This window comes from Harpia harpyja, chromosome 5 (assembly GCF_026419915.1).
Source record: "Harpia harpyja isolate bHarHar1 chromosome 5, bHarHar1 primary haplotype, whole genome shotgun sequence".
Lineage (NCBI taxonomy): Eukaryota > Metazoa > Chordata > Aves > Accipitriformes > Accipitridae > Harpia > Harpia harpyja.
Window position 1 is genome coordinate 74,806,452 of NC_068944.1, and position 23,025 is coordinate 74,829,476.

Sequence of the window (23,025 nt, forward strand, 5' to 3'; positions counted from 1 at the left end):
AACAGTTACAATTCAATCAAAGTATTTTACTCCTTTTGTAGCAGAAAAATTATCTGGGTGAAGTTATGCATCATAGTTGCATGACAGTACCACCACAAAGGAAACCCAAAAGGTTAGTTCCACAACTGCAACATTAAAAAATTATAATTTGTAAAACTTTACAGAGATACAGCCTGTATAGCAAAACCAGCACTTTTGAGGAAATCATCACTGAGCTGTATAATAGTGCTGGAAATGTAGTATTGTCCTTCCTTCTGAATTTGACATCTGTCATATACAAAAGTTCACAATAAAACTCTAAAAATAATTGGTCTCACATGATCTCATTTACAATAACTAGAGAAAAGATACCTAGCACAAGAGGCCCTTTACTTGCTTCAAAACCCAGTGCTGGAAACTGAAGGTGGACAAATCAAGGCTAATGGTAAAATGCACTCTTGAATGGCACGTGTATGCCACCATTAAAGTAACTGCTATAAGGATGTAAAAAGTTTTCCGCTACAGAAATATTTTCATAAAACTGGATGACTTCCAAAAATGCATGTTTCAGCTCAGTATTCTTGGCTTGATGCTGGAATCTCTGAGGTAAATTTATCAGGATGAGATTAGATGGATCATCTGTAGGAAGTTTTCCACCAAGGCTACAAGAATAAATATGCCCCATCTGGAAAACATTCCATCTTTTTCTATCTCAACTCATTTGCTCTCCATTTGTAACTATTCCCCCCCTATTCTAGACTGGAGCAGGAGCTAACAATACAGTCTATAGGTGGCTACCAAGCAATCAGATAAACTCAGGGAGAGGGTTTGGATTGACCACAGCACTGCAATGACCAAGCATGAGGTAGAAAAATACATTAAGGCACAACAGAAATTAACATGGAAGAATTAAAATAGACACAGATAATGAAGAGCATCTAAGGAACCTGAAGATGCACAAGTCCATGGCACCCGATGAGATGCATCCACAGGTCCTGAAGGATCTGGCGGATGAAGTGGCTAAGCCACTATCCATCATATTTGAGAAGTCATGGCAGTCCGGGGAAGTTCCCACTGACTGGAAAAGGGGAAACATAACCCCCATTTTTAAAAAGGGAAAAAAGAAAGACCCAGGGAACAACAGCCTAGTCAGTCTCACCTTTGTGCATGGCAAGATCATGGAGCAGATTCTCCTGGAAACTATGCTAAGGCACATGGAAAATGAGGTGATTGGTGACAGCAAACATGGCTTCAACACGGGCAAACAGTGCCTGACAAATCTGGTGGCCTTCTACGATGGGGTTACAGCATTGATGGACAAAGGAAGAGCAATGGACGTCATCTACCTGGATTTTACAAAGCATCTAACATTGTCCCACACGACATCCTTGTCTCTAAATTGGAGAGACATGGATTTGACAGATGGACCACTTGGTGGATAAGGAATTGGCTGGATGGTCACACTCAAAGATTTGTGGTCAACGGTAGTTCGATGTCCAAATGGAGACCAGTGACGAGTGACATTCCTCAGGGGTCGGTATTGGGACCAATGCTGTTTAACATCTTTGAGTGCAGCCTCAGCAAGTTTGCCAGTGACACCAAGCAGTGTGGTGACGTCGACATGCTGAAGGGACGGGTGCCATCCAGAGGGACCTAGACAGGCTTGAGAGGTGGGCCTGTGCAAACCTCATGAAGTTCAACAAGGCCAAGGGCAAGGTCCTGCATATGGGTCAGGACAATCCCAAGCACAAATACAGGCTGGGCAATGAGTGGATTGAGAGTAGCCCTGCAGAGGAGGACTTGGGGGTGTTGGCTGATGAGAAGCTCAACATGACCCGGCAATGTGTGCTTGCAGCCCAGAAAGCCAACCGTATCCTCGGCTGCATCAAAAGAAGAGTGACCAGGAGGTCAAGGGAGGTGATTCTCCCCCTCTACTCTGCTCTCATGAGACCCCACCTGGAGTACTGCGTTCTGGGGCCCCTAATGTAAGAAGAACATGGACCTGCTGGAGTGAGTACAGAGGAGGGCCACAGAAACGGTCAGAAGGCTGCAGAACCTCTCCTATGAAAACAGGCTGAGAGAGTTGTGGTTGTTCAGCCTGGAGAAGAGAAGGCTCTGGGGCAACCTTCTAGCAGCCTTCTAGTACCTAAAGGGGGCCTACAAGAAAGCTGGAGAGGGACTTTTTACAAGGGCATGTAGTGATAGGACAAGGGGTAATGGCTTTACACAGGAAGAGGGTAGATTTAGATTAGATGTAAGGAAGAAGTTCTTCACCATGAAGGTGGTGAGGCACTGGAACAGGTTGCCCAGAGAAGCTGCGGATGCCCCATCTTTGGAAGTGTTGAAGGCCAGGTTGGATGGGGCTTTGAGCAACCTGGTCCAGTGGAAGGTGTCCCTGCCCATGGCAGGGGGGTTGGAACTAGATGATCTTTAAGGTCCCTTTGAACCCAAACCATTCCATGATTCTATGATAATTATCCATAGGAAACAAGCACTGGGCAATGGGCAAAATCTACAAATGGCATTTGGAAAAAGTATCAAGATGCTGAGCAGAGAAAACCTCATGTTGAATTTCTCCAGCAGTGAAGAATGTGGGATTTTAAACTTTTTTTTTTTTGTTGTATTCTTAAGAAACGGGATTGTATCACCTGTTTCTCACCCTAGTCACAGTAAGGAACATTTGGTGGTTATATCAAAAATATTCCGAACTGTACATCTTGTGCAATCTTGGGCAAGTCATTTATTGATTGTTCTGGACTGTCAGCCACTACATCAAATGGCAGCAAGAGTAATAAAATTGTCTACTACTTGCATTTGCATAGTGTCTAACAAAAAATGAGTGGAGTTATATGGAATAACTTAATCCTAATAAAGTTACTTGTACAGTACTTGAAATGTACTGCTCAGTTTGCTAGTCATTTTATACGAAGATATAACATAACTGAAAGCAAATTTCATAAAATTTATATAAACTCGCAACTGCCATGAAGTAATCTAGAAGCTGCCTTCCTGCTAAGAATCACCATAGTAAAAACCATGCATTTTAATTGCTTCTTGTCATTTGTCTTTTCTTCTTGCTCAAACCTATTTCAGCTAAATCAATAATATGTTTTAAGAGTCCCAGGTTTAAAATTAGCTAGTCATTATGAGTTCTCCACTTTTACAAATATAATTGCAGAGAATGATATATTATGTTCACTGTACTTAATGGCTACAGACAGTTATGCACAACCAAGTCACTTAACAGTAATATTTATACTAATACATCATCGAACTACAGATCTCTAAGTCAAAGGGCATAGAAAATATTCTAGGCACAAACAACATGCACCAATGTGAAGGATTAATTTTTTCACAGTAATAGTCATAGTACTTTTCTCTATATCTTCTACCACCAGAGAACAAGATTTTTATTCCATTTAAACACAGTAACATTAGAAATTTAATTTACTCTAAGTTTACACCTATGGAAAATCAGGTCTAAACCAGTCATAGAGAAAAATCTAAGAAAATACACTCTCTTTGATCAGCCTCTCCAAATTCCTGCATTTTCCACTCTTCCTACAAGATTTTTTTTCATCAACTCTTTTTCCTCTCTCACATCATCAGTCACTGCAATACACAGCAAGAACAGCAGTTTAATGACAGTGCATAGAAACTAGTTTCATAAAATGGCCAACAAAATATGAGTTATAACTTGGATCTATTTCATGTAACACAATATTAAAAACTGCATTTAGTCTCACTTTTTTCCCTCTTGTACTAGGATTTTCCTCTCCCCTACTTTTGACAATTTTAGATAATTTCTTTTCCTGGAAATTTAAGACTTTTAAAGTCAGACTTGTCCTACTGACCCTAACAAAGAGTCAGCCTTTGACACTGATCAGTAGAAAGCCTTAAACAAATAAATAAATAAAATCGGAGTTCTCTTAAGCAATCCCTCAATGAGAATATTAGTCCAAACCATCTTACTAAAATATTGCAAACTATGACATTTAAAAACTGTTTTACCCCATAAACAGTAAATGTGGAGCTTGCTGTGATGATTATCCAGTTGTTTCCCTAGGTGAAACGAAGTTGGTAAAGTAGATTCTGATGTGCCCTTTCAAAAATGGCTTGGCATCAATTACAGCTATCACAATCTGTGTTTCCAATTTCTTCTGCAGAAAACTACCACACTTAACCTACTCTTTTAAAGTCCCCACAGTGATAAATTACTAAACTTCATTCTCTTTCTCATACTCCTGGGTAAGGTTGCTATTAAGAATGCGACTTCTAGCTAAACAGAAGATCTGCAGTCTAAAGATTCTACTTTTTTATCAAGATGCTCTTTAACTCCTTTGGCTAGTTGCCCAAAAACCAGAACAAACCTCCAAGCATAACTATGATCTGTGCCTGTGATGGAGAAATCAAGAATATTTTAAGAAGAAAGTTATTTGAAAAATTAAGAAACTGAACTTGCTTGCAGATTTATTTATTCTCAAATTGAGAGAAAAAGAACTGATCTATATATTTTAAAAAGAACAGAATAAAAACTGAGCAATTTTAAACTAATCAAGGATATGCTGCTAAGAAAGTCTTGCACACAGTACATGGCATCTATCTCAGCCTTCAGAAAAGCTATTCTTCATTACTTGTCAATGCACTGGGTCCCTCTGGTTAAAAGGCCACAGAAAAAGATTGAATTGATAAAATTTATGAAATTTCAAAAAAGTTCCATCAAACATTGGGTAAGAAGAGATTATCATATGCAGGATGAGCAACATTTAAGCAAAAAAGTAACATGAGGTTGAAATCAACTGCAGCAGCAAATTTCTAGATCATTACAGTTTGAACTTGACCATTTCATAATGTAAGAACTAAATTTTAGTGATCAGAACAAAAAGGTCCAAAGAGAGGAAAAAGAACCTAAATTACCCTTTCTTAACCACATCTTCTTCCATATGTTCAAAGGGGCTATTGGTATTTGGCTCTAGACAAGAAGGGTAAATAAAAACTGCTAATAGCAGCAGCTACATTAATGAATATAGCTGGGATGGAGACATTGTTTGCTACCACTAGCTAGTAATGAAATTAAAGCCTAAACAGGCATTTTTGAATGTGAAGGAAGATGATCGGGATGCAATTCCTGCACAGCATCAAAAGTGGTATTACATTTATGGAGTAACTCTTCCAGTTACCATAATTTGGAGAGCATGCCTCCTCTCTCACAAACTACTCTTCCAAAGAACACATCATTTTTATCCTAAATGACTGTTTACAAGTTCATTTGGTTAAGTGTATCACATCAGAATGATTTTTTTGAGGCAGGCCATTTGTTATTGTTTCAGGGGAAAATTTATAACAGCAATACAACATCATTATTAGGATCTAAGTCAAAGGAAATAGAATGTACGTTCACGATGCTGCATGTAAACTCACATTTCTGACTAAATCATTCAGAAGTTAGAAAAATTATTGCTCCAGGTAACAGTCTTCCAGAACTGTAACAAAGTAGTCTCACTTATTTTCAGGGGCAAAACAAGAAGCAAAGAGATACAGCAAAAGCAAACAAGACATGAGTAGTATTTATTTGGTACGTGATTTACCTACTATATTATCTACTAGGCTCTAAAGTTACAAACACTTATAACAGCTATGATGATAAGGGTGAAGAGAGCTTAGTATGGAGTTATAAATTAAAACCTACAAGCTGAAAAGAGAGGAAATGGAGGAAGAAAAGAGTGAATTAAGCAGTACATGAAAGGCAAGCTGGAGAATTGCAGATGGAAGGCCCTTAGCATTGCTAAGGCACCTATGGAATTGCACAAGTTCAATTATGGCAGGACAAAAATTGTTCAAGCAAGTTCTTAGAATATTGATTATATTACAGCACATTTAAAAGGATTAAGATTTGAATATCTAGCTAAAAATGAATATGCAGCCATGCATCCGAACTTACATGAACAACTCCCAAATGCAAAGCTACTGAACAGAATGTACAGATACTCAATTGAGGACAACTTTGTGTCATACTAAGTAGCAACAGGATTTTGAAACAGACAAAATAACTGTAGTTTCAGAATGAAATTAAAAGCATGATTCCATCTATTCCTTGTATTCAGAATTTCGCTTTACGAAAATAATAACCCAAATCCATAAAATTACTAATACACTTCCAGCTTTTCTCAGTTTGATGCAAGATATACATTACATTGAAACTCTAATCTTATATTGTGTAACGTTTTCTTCTATGCATAAATCTAAAGATTTGAATAAAATTCTCTCCAATACTGTTCATTAACTGGCATTACCTTGTCATAAGTGTCAGGAACAATAACATCCTTAAGGTAGATTACAGTTAACTGTAGTAAGACAGCACCTGTATGACACTCTGCATTTATTTTGACACTCACATAGGCTGAGATAAAATCTTGATTATGCTTTCAAAAGCATATGAACAACTTCACTGGATGAATTTATGTAGGCACTGGAGAACCTTCCAGCTGATTAGAGCTGCCCTCTCACTTGGTCTCCCCAGTTCTATTTTCTGGTGCATTCCAGCTTCTGCCACCATGTTCTCCCATGAGAGCAGCTGCCTTCCTCCCAGCCAATTCCACACTTCTGGTTAAGTTAAAACACTAGAAATTATCATCATGAGTCTAGTAAAAGTGAGCACAGCAAAATTCTGTTAATCAATACCCATAAATCAAATGGGTGAAAATACTGCACAAATCTTTGTAAGGATGAAGTGTGGAAATACATTTGGCCATAGAGTTTATAATATCCACAATATGCAGAATTTCCATTATAATTGAAATCTAAATATCAAATGCTTGAAAGAGTCTCTACTTAGAACAGAATGCAAGTCTCTTCCACATTTTCAGGTAAGTCATTCTGGAAGAATTCTTGTGTTGCAGAGTAAGATTTTCTACACTTAGGAATAAAAGAAATCTTTTAAATCTTACCTACAGCTTGTTTCACAAACATACTTGAGCTCACTCTGTCCAGAACCTGATATGACTGAACATGAGTCAGTTAAAAACTGGAAGACATGTAGTCAAAGAAGGATAGTGCTATGAATAAAATAAGCACTGTTCAAAGAAAGGGTTTATTAGCTGAAGCATAGCATGATAGCCAATATACCACAGGGCTTCTGATTCAGACCTGGATGATAGACTCTCATTTTAGGAGCACGTACAATGAATCAAAATCCACCTGCAGAGGAGATGAAAAAACACTTTAAATTGGACATTCAGACCAAATCCAAAGTGCGAGCAGGGAGGCTGAGTACCGACATAAGGCAGTTCATTCTTGTGAACTGTCTAATAAGTAGAGCAAGTCTTCAGAGGGCTGATCAACCACACTCTTAACTCTTGGTGCTGAAACATTCTCCATTAGGCAGAAGCAATCATGAGGACTACTGCAGCATCTCTTGATTGCCAGAGGATCCACAAGACGAGCAGTAGAAATGTACACAGACTGAGAAACAAGTAAATAAGGCACCTGAAATAAAGAGTGGTCTTTGGTCTAAACCCCGTGTCTGACCTACCTCATCTGTTCTCACTAAGAGAGGAAAACTAAACATGCAAGGAGTCACAAGAGCAAAATTGAAGTACGTATATGTCCAGAGGTATTTTGAATTTGTGACACTTGACCATGTGGCACATAGCAGTTTACATTCTGAGAGCTCTAGGCTACAGCTGATCTCTGTCCTCTGGAAGAGCTGTTGTGAGGAAACGTATCATCCAATGCAAGCAAAGCATTCAGACAAACATCTCAATTTCTAATTATTCTTAAAATTTCTTACAGGGCTGACTGGACTTCCACCACCCTATTCTAAACATTTGTTCCACCGCCCTCCCCACTTCAAGTTTCCACCTCAGCAAGTCTTCACATAAGCCCATCTTTTCTTTTTCTCCATTACCTTAACCCGGTAACCCTCCCCGTCATTTCTTCCTTCACTTTCTATACGCCAATGCCCTCCTACATAAACCCACTTCAGTATTAAGATTTTCTGCTTTCTCATCATAATGTCATTATGGAAGTAACCACCTACTGCTGTTTTATTTGTAGAGAGCACTTCTTAGGCATTACCATGATCAACAATCCAAAGTAATTTCCAGACTTCACAGTGATTTTGGGGTATTCCCATCCCCAAATGGGTTCATCTACTGTTACCTTCCAAGTTACAACAGCTGCTCAGACTCATTTTGTCTGAAATATTTCCAATGTGACAGCATTGGAACACTGTGAACACAGGTAACAGATATATATGGGTGACGTCTGCTGTTGATACTCACTGACTATATTAATGACTCAAATGTAGTCCGGCAAGCTGATAAAAAACTACCAGAAATTGTTTGTCTCAAGAGATCCTGACACATCCTAACTATAGCAATAGGATTTTACTGTAGTTGAGTAAAAAGGCCAACAGTGGCCATGGATGACTCCTTGGGGAAAGAAGCTCTCATGACTGCAGTCTGTTACTGTTCACGTAAGCTTTGTTTATTGTGTTGATGTCAACTTTAATTTTTCTTTATTCATATTTGGACAAGAGAGAAAAATAGATGAAGTGTGGTTTATATAGTAGATTGCACCTGCTTCAACTACCCTTGATGAGGGATTTATTTGGGTGTAAGTAGACTATCATCTCTTGTTTACTGAGCGACAATGAAAAAAGTCTGGAGAAAATGGTGCATTTGACAGGCAGATAGTGAATCTATCCAAAATTTTTCTATCAATACTATAAGAAAATTTTAACGCTTCTTTCATGTCAAATAAAATGGCAAAAATAGGAAGTACCTCAAGTTGTAAAACATGTTCAATTGAAATTGCAGCTACTACTGTGATAATACTGAATGTAAAATACCAGATGAGATGAATGAATTGAATTTATTCAAATCCAGAGGGAGTAGCAAACTTATTTTTCCCATGGCTCTGGAGAATAGCTTTAGTAAAATATTTTCTTTGTGTTCTGAAGTACAATCCTCTCTAGGGCACAAGAGAGTGTTCATTTCTTGATGGAACAATTCACAGAAGAGGAAGAGGGCTGGTGAGCAGAAATAGTGCTGAATACTCAACTAACTATTTATAGAACCCAAAAGCACTTAAAGGAATATAAGCAATGCCAAACTGCACAGGGAAGGAAAGTTAAGAGCGTTTAGACCCAGACTGCTCAAAAACTGCAGGCTTTCATCCAAATCCAGATCACATCAAATTTTGCCAGGCAGGTACCAGCTACCAAGAATCCAGCTCACTCCTGTTTTTGCAGAACAGCTCTAGTTTTATTATTCACTTTATCTCAAGGGACACTACAATTCTCGGCTAGGAAGGCAACAAAAAACACCTTGCTGATCTGGAAAAAGCTGATTTGCCTTATGGTTCCAACTGAGCAGACTTCACAAAATGTGACTGGCTTTCTGGTACTTACCTCACAAATGTCAATTAATTATTAAAAAAAAGGTATGTATTATTTTGATAAAAATCAACTTGGTAAGTGAAAGAGCTTTGGGATTTTTTATCTTCTCTTTTACAGGCTTGAAAGTTATTAGGGAAACAGAGACACAGACTTGTGTCTGTCTGGTTTTTTTTCTTCATAATACTTGACGTGTTTCATACTGAAGGAGAACTCAGGGCCACAGAATTTACAAGCATAGTATTGAATTCCAGAATAGGACAGTGTGCAAGTAGAACATCTAACTTGGGTTATATGTTTGTGCCTAAGTGTTGTGGACACATATTTAGCTAACGGTTGCAAGAGCATTCCAGACGCCTTTAGAAGGCCTTGAACAGAATAAACAAGAAGACAAAAAAAGAAAGATACCAATTAGAACACAGGTGTGCATTCCACGATAAAGGGAACTTGGCACAAAAAACCTCAATTTGGCAGTTTATCTTGACCAATTAGACTGAGACAAGTTTCGCATGTTTTAGTTAGTATAACCAATTATATCTTATGTTTATGCGCGTGTACAGTGTTGATATAACCAATCATTAGGTGTAACTAAGCGCGTGGACAACACATGCTAACCAATCTTTAATCAGCTTATGCGTGAACAGGAACCAGAATGAGTATATAAACCGAGCTATTTGGGCAATAAAGTGGCATCTGCTTGATCATATTGATTGTGTGCAGTGTCCGTGACTTCCACGTCAACACCTAAGATCTCATTCATAAATTTACATTTAGCCAAAGAAAAAGAAGGAATCTAAATTTCAATTGTGCCCATAGATTCATCATGTCCACTAACTTAAGCAAGATCCAGAATTATTTAAAAGTTAAAAAAAAAAAAATATATATATATACACACATCTCCAATTTGTTCTGTTTAAGGGCTTAAACACAGAATAGATTTAAAGCTTATGGGTAAAAGGAGTTTGAGCTTAAAGCATCAACAATATAAAGTTTATCTCAGTTAACAGCATACTTTCATACTAGAAGAGCAGAGCCTGAGAACTGCATGGAAAAAAATCAAATTAAGGCCTGTATCTCATTTTAATACACTGCTGACCAAATCAGAAAAGATACAGTAAAGATGGTGTATTAAATTAGATTAGCACTACATATTGTATTTTAACACTTCATACCATTTACTGATAGTGCAGGAACAGAGTAGTTCCATGAGATTACTGAAAACTCTCAAGTTTCTGCAGCTGAATCTCTGGAATTACAGCTTGTGCAGTATGCAGAGGCAAGTTCTCCTGAACATAAAAGTTCCAAAAAAAAAAAAAGTCAGCCAAGGTCCTTACAAATTATAAACCAGCCCTCAGTCTGCCAAACAATGGCCAGTAATTAATGTCTATGTTTAACAACTTAAACCAAGATTTTAAAAAACTCACAATATGCTTTCAAAGTTTTCTTCACCCAGTGAAGAGACTTCTACGTTTCAACTCTTGATTTAGTCTTTTGTCCAGTTAGTGTCATGTAGCATTTCTTAATCCCAGAAGATTTATTCCAAAGAAACCATGGACATTATGTTGAACCGAGATATCTTGATGAATAATTCTCCTTTTCACCTTCTGACAAAAAGGAACTACCAATGAATTACGATTACGTGATGGTAATCACTGTGACTTTACGAACCAGATTTGTTCGGATCAGACTGATCTCTAAGCCTCAAGTCCATAATATGTGGCATGGAGTAAGAATGTGTTTCTTCCATCACTAAGAAGAACCAGACTAAGCCAAATAATCTCAGCTTCCAAGCATGAAAACCAGTACAGAATTCCCTAGGTTAAAAATAACACGTTGTTTGCTGAGAGATTATGATATTTGTTCAAATTTCTCTCTGCAGCTTTTTCATTAAGACATACAATAGTTGAATATCTAAACACACTGCAGTCTTACTCAAAAAGTAACAGATTCAGCCTTAAAATAGACTATTTCACATACCAGTATAACCACAGCAATGCAGAGCGAAGCAGGGGCTAACTCACTCTGCCATACAGATGCACCCTAGAATGACCAAGACTTTTAGACAATGCTTACCACAACTACTCAGTAGTGAACAGTAGAAAAGAGTACATCTGAACATAATATTACACCGTGATATTCCATTCAGCTTGAGGGTATAAACAAGCTTTATGATGAGGTCATAAAGCAATTTTTATACTGAATTTATGAGATCATTATAACAGTCATTTTCAGAAGCCGGTGACTAGTTTATTAGAAGACAGCCTGTAGCAAAATTGAAAACGTAGATTGCAGAGAGAGAAGTTCAACCGCAATACTGGCAATATCCAAGACCGAAGCACAAAAATTGTAAGGCAAACAAGTAGGGAGGGAAGGTTTAAGCATTAAGACTTACAAATATCTGAACAAGGACATTTCAGAATCAGCAACAAGAGAAGCATTGATTTACATTAATTTTCATTTGCAAAAATTGAGCTTTATTTGAAGACTAGCTTAGGCACAGCATGCAGGATTGAAAAATAACTACTACTCCTCAATATTCACAACAGACACGTATTGCTAAATCATGAATAAACGACAGAAGAGCATTTTCACCACACATACAAATTGTTTAAGATCAATCTTGTTTCTTAAATTAAAAACTCCTACTTGCTTCTTACATTAGTCTTTGTCAAACCATTTTAATTGGCTTGACTATTACAAGATAAACCTTAAAACATAATCAAGCAATCATCCCAAATGGCACTGTGCAGGACACAGGCAATAGCCCACAAGTGCTGAATTATTCTGCAGCAACAGAGAGAAACTGAAGTATCTTTTAAGGAGGTTCTAGGGAACTCAGAAAGATTCATAAGTATCAAATATTTTGAGACTCGGGTTCAAAGAGACCCTTGGATCATCTCTCCGGTATATATCCCAGCTTGCTACACTTTAGACAGTGATGTTCTTACTGAGCAAAAGCATTTGCATTTGACTACAAACATATATATTCATGTACTCTGAAAGATGCCCAGGCTAAACCCAAGCAAGTCAAAACCAAAAATACAGCAAATTCCTCAGAACCCAGCCAAGAAAACCGGACCAGAACACATTCTAATTGTATCTTTAAATGCTTAATTGACTCAATTATTTACAATAACTGCCTGATAATTTATTTGGAATTTGTCTAGCTCTTATTTTAAGCTACGGGTGGTTCTCACGTTTCTACCTACTAAAGAGCACTGTCAATGTAGAGAGAAGTCACAAACAGAAATAAACAGTTTTAAACAGAAGAAGTAGACAGCAGGGGAAAAAGCTAGATACAATACCTTATCACAGAATGACTATCAATCAGATGTAATATAGTCATCTAAATAGACAAATGCAATCTCTTCAGTTATGATAGGTAATTTCTTCTGGTCATTTGCCCAGTACCAACTATCTATGTCCACGTACATAGAGACTTAATTATGTGGATAGTCTGGTGAATTGAAAAATACTTCTAAGATATTCTAAACACATCTGAACTTCATAAGCATTTTTAATCCAGGTAAATCAAATTATTGGTTTATAGTAGTTTAATCAGGACAAACTGGGATAAGATTATTATTTATGAGTATATTAACATGGTAAAAAGAAATGGAAGTTATAGAAATGGTCATTTGTTAAACTGGAATGAGCCATGGCAGTAAATCACTCTACAGATGGTGATACCTTACTGTGGTTTTCTCTCTCCTCATCTACAATAGACTAGTCTTATAAATATTGGAAAAATATAAGACATATTTTTCCTATGATGGATGTTGTCTGCAAATACATTATCAGAATGATAATAATGTAAGTAATTAGAAATATAATTTTGTAGACTTCCTCCAGAGCTTTATCCTGTTGGCTACTTTAACACCCTGATTTTTATTTTTCCCCCTCTATAAATCATCTCATCTAAACAATACCATAAGTGCAAGGTTAGTGATAAAGCCTGTTTTAGAATAGGCGTTAACACAGTAAATTGTTAATTTTGGGCATGCTACGGGAGCTGTACAGCAGTGATACAAATCAGGCTCAATACACAGACAAATTTACTGAACAAGGAACCCCTTGATGCTATCGGAATGTGTATTCTCTATTGATCATAGTTTTGATCATCTGCAAGGTCTTTCCATCACAAAATACCAATTAATTAAATCAAAATTTATTCCATAAACCTAATAAGAGAATCAAGCTTGTGCATTCTCACCAGACTGTTTCACTATACACTGTTAAAAACCAAGTTCTTGCTTTACAGCTCTCCAACGTCCTTGTAATACCATCACATAGATCATTGTGAACCTGCAACTTCTTGGTTGCCAGGACAACTGGCTGACAAGCAAAAAGTGCACCAAAAGGTTTTTTCATGTATTTGGTGCAAAGAAATTCTGCATTTCTAGATTTTTAGTCTGATTTCAAAATAACAGTCCTCTTGCTTCCATAAGTCAGAAGTGTCTATAGGTCAGACATTCTACACAAAGTTCTAAACTTAAAAATTAATGCTGGACATTTTACTCACTTAAAAATCAAATTGTTTCCTCAATCATGCTGATTTATATTTATGAGCAATTGGGAAACACCTTGCTGTGTCATAAAATACAAAGAAAAGCTTTACTAATTTTTTATCATCTTTCATATGCTGTCATCATCCTTTTTGTACCGCAGAATCAAATGATGATGAATTAGCAGTGCTAATGGTCCAAACATACTTAAAAATTAATAGCTTCACCTGTTTATTGATCAAATAGGATTGTAAATAATCTCACTGGGAAGAAAGCAAATTCACATGCAAAGCAAGTTACTGTGAAAAGCAAAGCCTATTTTTCCTTCTCAAAGACATGCTAAGCCAAATATTGCATTGTACAACACTCAATCTAAATTCTGACTGAATGAACTAATGCAGAACACAGATCCATGTAGGAAATGTATCAAATACTACAAGGCACGCAAAACATTCACCAAAGCTATGGAAGAGACCAATGAAGGGCTACAGTACATTTTTTACAATCTTTGTTATCTTCATCTTAAATTATATGCTCTACAAATCTGGCCAGTATGAAGATGTTCTTATTTCACTGCTCAAAACAAGAAGTTTACATCTTCAACAGGTAAGATCTTCAACAGAAAAACAAACAGTAGCTTACTCCTGGGAAGACTCTCTCAGTGCAGCTTCTACCTACACAACTGGTCTTTCATCCTGCTACTTTTCTTTACTTTTCTTTTGGCTCTTTTAACTATTCTGTTTTATTACTTATATGAACACCTCTAAAAGGCTTACTATTGGATGTGTGAAGATAAGACTTTGATCCCAAAATGTTTAGAAGGTAGAAATCATTCCATACATGTTAATATAAGAAAACAAAAAATTCATAGAGAAGCACCTTCCTGCAGAGTATATAGCTTAAGAAAGCAACATGAGGTGAAGAACTGACAGTTCCTTGAATATACCATACTGGTAATGAACTCTTTACAATTTCTACTGTTAGCCTGATCTTATTTCACCTTTTTGTTTGTTTGTTCTAATATAACAATCCAAACACAGATCATCAAGCTGTTCTTAAAAAAAAGAAAGGAAATATTTATGAGAAAAAGAAACCTTTACTTTTTAATCACACAACAAACCATAACACAGTACAATGAAAACGACATCTTTTACTTATTTTGATGTCACTGACTTACCTTCACGTGACTGAAGTCACCAACTTTGCTGCTTTCTTGTGGATTAATAGGTTTAGTCTCTACTCTTGGCTTGACAACCTGCCGAAAAGGACTGGAGAGCGGAAGTCCACTAACACTGATTCCATCTGGAAACAGAATAAATAAAATTACTTTTGCTTGTCTAATGTTATGTTTTATTCCAATGAATATGTATCTGTATTATCAGAGGGAGAGAAAACACACAAAAAGAAATACTAACATTTTATACAAATAGGCAAAACAAAAGGTAAAGATTATTTTTCTATATTTTTCTCCAGAAGCCAAAAAAACCCAAATGGGAATACACCTAAAACTCAGTGAAGGTCACAGGAAAGGAAGGTAACTGCATTTGGAATATCACACCAGAGATGTCAGAGTTAATAATTCAAAACTACTTTTAATATTTACAATATTAGAAAAGAACAAAGATAAAAGGTTCTGCTTTTCCATGATAGTGACCCTATCAACTGCTTAATATCTTTAAACTAACTTTCAGTATGAGGCCTGAGGATTCCTTTTTCAAGTATATACTGTGGAAAAGAATAGAAAATAGAGAAGTCATGTTTTGTACCACCTACTGATGTAAAAATATATACAATATTTCTCATGTATAAAAAGGGCATAATGGAAACGAAGGTTTACATTGTAATAGTCAACAAAAAGCTTAACAGAAATGGATATCCTTAGAGGAATGTCCTCAGTTTGGTATTTACTAGCAGTCTGTGTACTGGCATACAGTATAGCAATAAAAGACAATATGACTACTTAGTAGTATCTTTTATTGCTGACAAGCTTGTATAACTTGAAGGCAGATAAATGCACTGCAGCCTATTTGGGTTTCTCAACCTACCAAAGGTACATTGTAAGCACAAACCGTTAAACCATGTGAAAATTACTGTTGAATCAAAAAAAGTCAGAGGAACAAGAAAATTAAAATAATGAAGCTTTAACATACATTAAAACTAGAGTCATAATTTGTTATTACTTAGATTTACATCCAAAGTCAAAGAAGAGCAGGATTTAATTCCTTTACGCTGTGCAGAGCAACTGCAATCCACAAACACCAATTAAATACAAGCAAAAGCTCATATATGGCAGCAGACACATATATCTAAACATATGGGAAACACAAAATTACTACACAAAAACCAAACATTATTCCTTTTTGGAAATTGCTCCTATCAAATTATATTTGCTAATATCACATTCTAATTCCATGGATGACCTCGAATCTGGACCTGTTGAGGATACAATCCTCAAAAGAAGAAACCAGAAGAACAAGATGGAGCACGAAATGGTTTTGCTTCATTAAAATCCAACTTCACAGGTATCCAAATGAGAAAACAAAGGGCATATCCCCATATTTCTTTACTTCCAATTTCCTTCCTAACTAATGAGTTTTAAAATGCACCTCAGTTCAGCCTTAAAGACACACTATGATAAACATCAGATTTGAAGATGCTGGTTCAGGAGGCTTACTAGTCAAAAAAAAAACAAACCTTAAAAGTTTTAATTTACAATTATCTCAAATGCTCAAAAAAAAGTGAAAACAAAGATTACTATTTCTCAGGAAATGAATATTTCCATCGCCAACTGTCATCAACATCATCCGCCTCCTAAAAGGTCAATAACCTTTACAGATTACAGCAAAATACGTATTCACGTACACTGATGTACTTCACGTGGGCAAAGCCTAACTTGATGCTGTATATTTGTAATGGTTTTGGCTGGGATAGAGTTAAATTTCTTCATAGTAGCTTCTATGGGCCTGTTTTGGATTTGTGCTGAGAATAGTCTTGATAACACACTGATGTTTTAGTTACTGCTGAGCAGTGCTTACGCAGAATCAAGGTCTTTTCTACTTCTCACCCAGCGAGTAGGCTGGGGGTGCACAAGAAGTTGGGAGGGGACCAGGCCAGCCTTCCTCAGAGCAGCGGGTCTGCAGTCAGAGACTCTGCCCTTGGGTCGGGACGCCACCCAAGGTAACTCCTGCAGGTTAAGAGCGCTCATCTTTTAGGTTAGTGATATGCACATTTTGGGTCATCATTTCTAAAGCTTAAGAATTCTTAAGTCAGTTGTGCAGTATCAACTTCCCTTTATATCACTGAACCTGTGGTTTACTAATGTTGTCAGAGTTCTAAACGATTTTGATTGAAGAATAAATTTCATTGAGTTTAACACCCGTTTAATTTCATTGTACGAGCCTCCGCCACAGGGACACAGCCGGGACAGCTGACCCCAACTGACCAAAGGGATATTCCAGACCATGTGATGTCATGCTCAGCAATAAACGTTGGGGGGAGGTTGGCAGGGGGGTCACCGCTCGGGGACAGGCTGGGATCAGTCGGTTGGTGGTAAGCAATTGTTTTCATTTGCATCACTTGTCTTTCTTGGGGTTTATTTTCCTCTATTTTTTTTTCTTTTCCTTACTTTTTTTTTAAATTATGATTTCTTTTTTTAATTATTAAACTGGTTTTATCTCAACCCATGAGTTTCCTTCTCACTTTTACCCTTGCAATTCTTCCCCCATCCCACTGGAAGGTGGAAGGGGGGTGTGAGTGAGCAGCTGTGTGGTGCATAGTTGCCAGCCAGCGTTAAAACATGACATTCTCAAGGCTTCCACTGAATTCTGCAGAGGATTGCCGAAAGCCAAGTGAAGATGTCTAAGATGCCATTCTTGCAGTTGCCACAGTGTATTACTGGCTCCCCAAGGGCCAAGGTACTACTCTTCGAAAGATGGTATCAGATGCTACCACTGAAGTGGAAGGAATGATCAACTTGCAGAAACAAATCTCAGTGCTTTAAAGGAAAGGAATTTTAAGGAGGGAAATTTAAAGGAAAGGAAAATTATTTTGGTGGTTCTGGTGACCTTCACACAGAAGCAAAAGAACTAGTAGCTAAATCAAATATCTATCCATTTTTGTGTGGAGTGCATGAAAAATTACCTTTTTTCCCCTTCAACTCACAGCACAAGTTGTCACATTTATGTTTAATGTTCATTAGATATAAGTCTTTGTGCAACAGTTAGGATGGACCTTGCCACACCTTATGTTTTGGTGCACGATTTTGAAGCAAATATCATCATCATCATCCCCACTTACTTGGGTTTGCAGAGCAATTTCAGTGCATGCAAGCTAGATTCTTTTTGGAGTAAACAAACCAAAACTAAAGACTTCGGTCCCAGAGTACAAGTACTGTACTCCAATCCCAACAAGCAGCCCTTCAGACAAATTTGTATCACACATGTGGAGGGGATATTTTATCCAGAGGGCCAGAATAAGTCTGGCATCAGGTAGAATACTTGAATTGCACCACAATGTAATGCAAGACCTTTAGCACTGAGTGCTTCTACCTACCAATCTATTCCTACTGCATCATCTAAATGTAGATACAGCCTTTAGTCACTAAATCCAGCAATTCTAAATAAGGAATTATAGCGAGATAACCGGGCAGTACAAGCATAGAAAAAAAGCTGTGTGTGATCAGACATTATATACTACACATTTAAGACCAAGCATTTAGAGTTTCATTAGATCTAAGATCCAAATACAACACAGCCCCTAATGAATCTTCAGAACCACACAACTTGCAATCTATCTAAATTAATCAGGGTGGCCAACTATCTGATGGAATTACTCTTTGCCGGTCAGATTACAGTTTCCAGCCACCTTCAGATAGACAGCACAGATCAAGCATGCCTCAATGGACAGTCTGAAAGAATTTAATAGTGAAAGACTAACACTGTATTTTCCAATGTTATATCTTTGCTCAAGCATACTGTCAAAGCATTGAATATCCTGTTGCATATTACTGGGGGAGAGCAGGAGAGGCAGATGAGAACACCCTCCCTGTGCAATGTAGCTTTACTAAAAATTAGTGAAAACTTACTGTGCATAAATGTTTATCCATATGCAAACACTGCTTTGGACTGTTCAGTAGCAAATTTTTTAATAAGTTACTCTTAAGGGACAGACATTAAAGTGACTCACATGGGCTTATCAAAGAGAAATACATCATGTAATACCTGTTCCATCTTTTAGATGGCATCATGACGTCTCAAATTCAGGCAACAGTAGTTCCAGTTACACCTCCCAAAGGTTTGTATTTTGATTATTAGCTTGTATGATAATCCATGCATTTTCATAGAATGGTTTGGGTTGGAAGGGACCTTTAAAGATCACCTACGCTAAACCTCAATTCACCTTCTTTTTTCACCTTCATTGTTGTTCTTTTCCAGGTTAGCTAGTTAATGACTTATACATTAAAACAAAAACACCAAAAAAACCCACAAACCAACCCACACCGACCAAATCCCCAAACCAACCAAATAAAAAAAACCCAATATCAAAAAAACCCCAACAACCCTGAGAGCAATCAGAGCACGAAGGCACGTTGTACTGCTTTGAAAGGTATGCAGCATTAGCCTGGTTTTCCTCATTGTTAGAATTCTTCTTTTAATATCTATGAACGTTCAAATTAAGAGTGTTTATTAATATTAAATATTAAAACGTATTTGTTCCATGTGGGTTCACTGCAGAAAAATCAATCAGCAGCATCTAACTGATAAAAAAATCAGAAGGGGTAAGACTGAATAGGGTAGCTACAAATGGGAAGACAATCATGAGTTATTATATGACTATCTTGGAAAACTGGAAAACACAACAGCTAAACTTAGTAGTTTTTATTAGTATTCAACTAAAATTAAGAAAGCCTTTTCTCTTACAATGTAACTACATTAAATCATGCATTAAGCTAGCCCATGAACGCCAGGGAAAAGGGAGATGAGAGCACGATATAATTTTGTATGTGCTAATAGGTATTTTAGTTCTAACTTGCACAAGAAATAACAAGGTATTAAACCACTCCTAGACCAACACTTACCATCTCTTAAAAGCCAACTGATATTGAAGCAAACATACTTATCAGCCTAAGCTTTGAGGCAATAATACACTAAAAAGTTAAAGACAGCTTGCCAACAAAACTCATCATAAATACATTCGATCACAGGCTTTGAAATCCACTCTTTTTTAATGAAAATAAAATGTCTTACCTCAGGAAAAATACTATTTTCAAACTGATGAATTATTTTTACCAGTTCTATGTTTAGAAGAAAAGTTGACACTGACTGGTGCATAAAATTGCAAAGAAAAACTGAAAAGAACGAAGCATTAAAAATTGCACAGCATTAGTCAGATTTGCCATCTTATATAAGGCACAGGTTTTCCTTTCTTTGAGAAACGAATAGATAATACTTAAAACAACATCATGGACATACAACTAATGCCTTGCTTAATTTTCTTTTAAAAACCAATTCTATTTTCGTTTTCTTAGGGCAGGGGCGGGGGGGGGAGACAAAGGTTAGTTTAAACATTTTCTTTGGGGAAGAGGGAATTTTTTAATCTCTAAATTGTACCTGCAAAAGGAGGTATAGCAAAGGAAACACCAATTCTGCTTCAGGCTAAGAGGAAAGTCTAAGGTAACCACTGTAGTGGTCAAACTTTCTGTTTCAAGTCTGTGGCTCTCAAACTTGGCATATAACACAGACCCCAGTGCCAGGCACCGTGCTATACTTCAAAGGACTCACACCTTCGCAACTTTGACTGTAGAAGGGAACTTCTCTGCGAGAGGACAAAAAAAATTAATGTTCTGCTGCAAGCAATTTTTTTTTTATTATTTAGCTTTTCCTGTTCTTTGACCAGGCAGCAAAGTTGGTTAGACATTGTCCAGGTCCTCTGCAATACAATGGGGAAACACATTCTGTTAAAAGCTCTGGTAGGCTACAGAACTTAATGATGGCAGAAGAAAATAGGTAATTGAAAAATTTAGACAATGAAGCAGTTCACCAGAAGTTTTAAATTACTTGATATTTATATTTTTTGAGAGTTCATATGTTTTATTTTCTCTCATGAAGTTTAGAGATATGAAGATGCTAAATCCTCCACAGTTTTCTTTCATCAATCCATACTGTCAAACAGCTTCAGCAGCCTTTCACTATAAAAAGAACAATTGTCTTTCTACTCTGTCCAGAAATCTTCCTAATTTCTAGAATCCACATTGATTATTTCCATGGTAACAGCATATGACCAACACTTTTTCCATGGTAACTGCAAAAACACAGCTTGCCTTTCCAACATCGCAGTCACTGCTGTCACAACAGAGGAAAATCTCTTACCGGCATTTCCTCTCTCCTCTCAAATGTTAAGTAAATTGTCAATTTAATTTCATTAGCCACTTTCACAGCACACTGCACAGAAAAATCCCACACAATTTTGTATTTGAATGAGGGAAAGTTTACTAAGGGGGTTAAACCTGTAGATTTACAACCCAATGACTAAGCACTGAAGAAAGAGCTGGCACGGGACAGCTTCTGTGCCATTCTAATCCACAGCTCCCTTGTAACACTGTGCTGTACAACAATCACTGACCTGATCCAGGTGACAAAAATATATACTTTTCAACAGGTGCATCACAACTACAGTGGTCTCAAACCCTGTGGCAAGGAAACCCTTAAGTAACCTTACCACTGAAGCCAGGACACTACAGAAGTTTGTTTGTATTCCAAGGCAGTCTACAGGTAACTGGCAATATGATGTCACATGAAATGCAAAACAGCATAAGATTTTAGGTTGAACTGCTTCTTCTCTGCAGAAGAAATACTTATAATCCAATAGCAGTACAAACCTGCTTATTACTGTTTTCTAAAGACACATGAAACGTACCTAGTATTATATATTTGGTGCCCATGCCCAGGCACTGTCGGCGGGGCTGCAGGGTAGCCTCTGTGAGGAGAGGCTGGGGCTGCCCCATGCCGGACACAGCCGGTTCCAGCCGGTCCCAGCTGGTTCCAGCCGGCTCCAACGGCCCCACCGCAGGACACAGCTGAGCCCCTCAGCCAAGCTGGGGGAAAACAGGTTCCAGAAAGGGCCGAAGGCGGCACAGGCAGAGGAGGAGGAGGAGGAAGCCGAGGAGGCAGCAGCAGCAGAGGGACCCCCAGGAGGAGGAGGAGGAGGAGGAGGGCGGGAGGTGGTGCAGGCCCGCAGCAGGGATCCCCTGCAGCCCCGGAGAGACCCCGCTGGAGCAGAGACCCACCCTGCAGCCCGGGGAGGGCCCCACGCCGCAGCAGGGGGATATTTCCTGCAGGAGCTGCGGCCGTGGAGAGCCCGGGCGGGAGCAGGTTGTCCCTGAAGGACTGCAGCCCGGGGAAGGGCCCGCGCTGGAGCAGGGAGACGTGTGAGGAGGGAGGAGCGGCCGAGAGGGGCTGGGGGGGACGGACCGCAACCCCCGGCCCCAGCCCCTGCGCCGCCCCTCAGGGGGACACGAGTCGGGAGGGAAGGGGTGAAGCTAGAAATGGGAAAAACGGGGGGGGAGGTGTTTTAATTTTGGTTTTGTTTTTCACTAGCCAAATCTACTTTGATTGGAGGTAAATGCAATTAATTTCCCCAAGTCTAGTCTGTTTTTCCCGTGACAGTAACTGATAAGTGATCTCCCTGTCTTTACCTTAGCCCATGAGCTTTCTCAACCTATTTTCTCCCCCTGTCCTATTTAAGATGGGGAGCAAGCAAGCAGCTGGGGAGGGGGGAGAGGGTGTTTGGCCCTTAGTCAAGGTTAACCACCACATATTAAAAAAATATAAAAACACTATAACTTCTTTCTCTACATGAGTAACAGTACGAATTAATAACCCAAGAGATATGTCAGAGTTTTTGGAAAGTACACAACTTGAGCATAAAATATGAAAACTAAATGCCCCCTCAACCCATTTGTTTATTTTATCAATCCATTGCCTGATAGAAATTTCAAAACAAAAAGCCTCTTGGTAGGCAACCTCTCCTAAGAATACTGTAACAGTTTTAAAGTACTTTCAGAATGCAGAAAAAAGAGAAAAAAACAACTCAAGACAGGAAAGAGTATGCTTGCCAAACCAGAATATGCCTTTTTTTTTTCCTAGA

At 38.0% G+C, this 23,025-nt stretch overlaps 1 protein-coding gene across 2 annotated transcripts in view; it reads right to left on the bottom strand.

Moving 5' to 3' along the window:
- TRAPPC9 (trafficking protein particle complex subunit 9) overlaps positions 1–23,025 on the bottom strand; it is a 521,077-nt gene that overhangs the window by 401,402 nt on the left and 96,650 nt on the right. For both annotated transcript variants that reach the window (XM_052787671.1, XM_052787670.1), the window contains one exon: positions 15,059–15,183. In XM_052787671.1, coding sequence (XP_052643631.1) covers positions 15,059–15,183 — 125 coding nt within the window. The remainder of the gene's footprint in view (positions 1–15,058; positions 15,184–23,025) is intronic.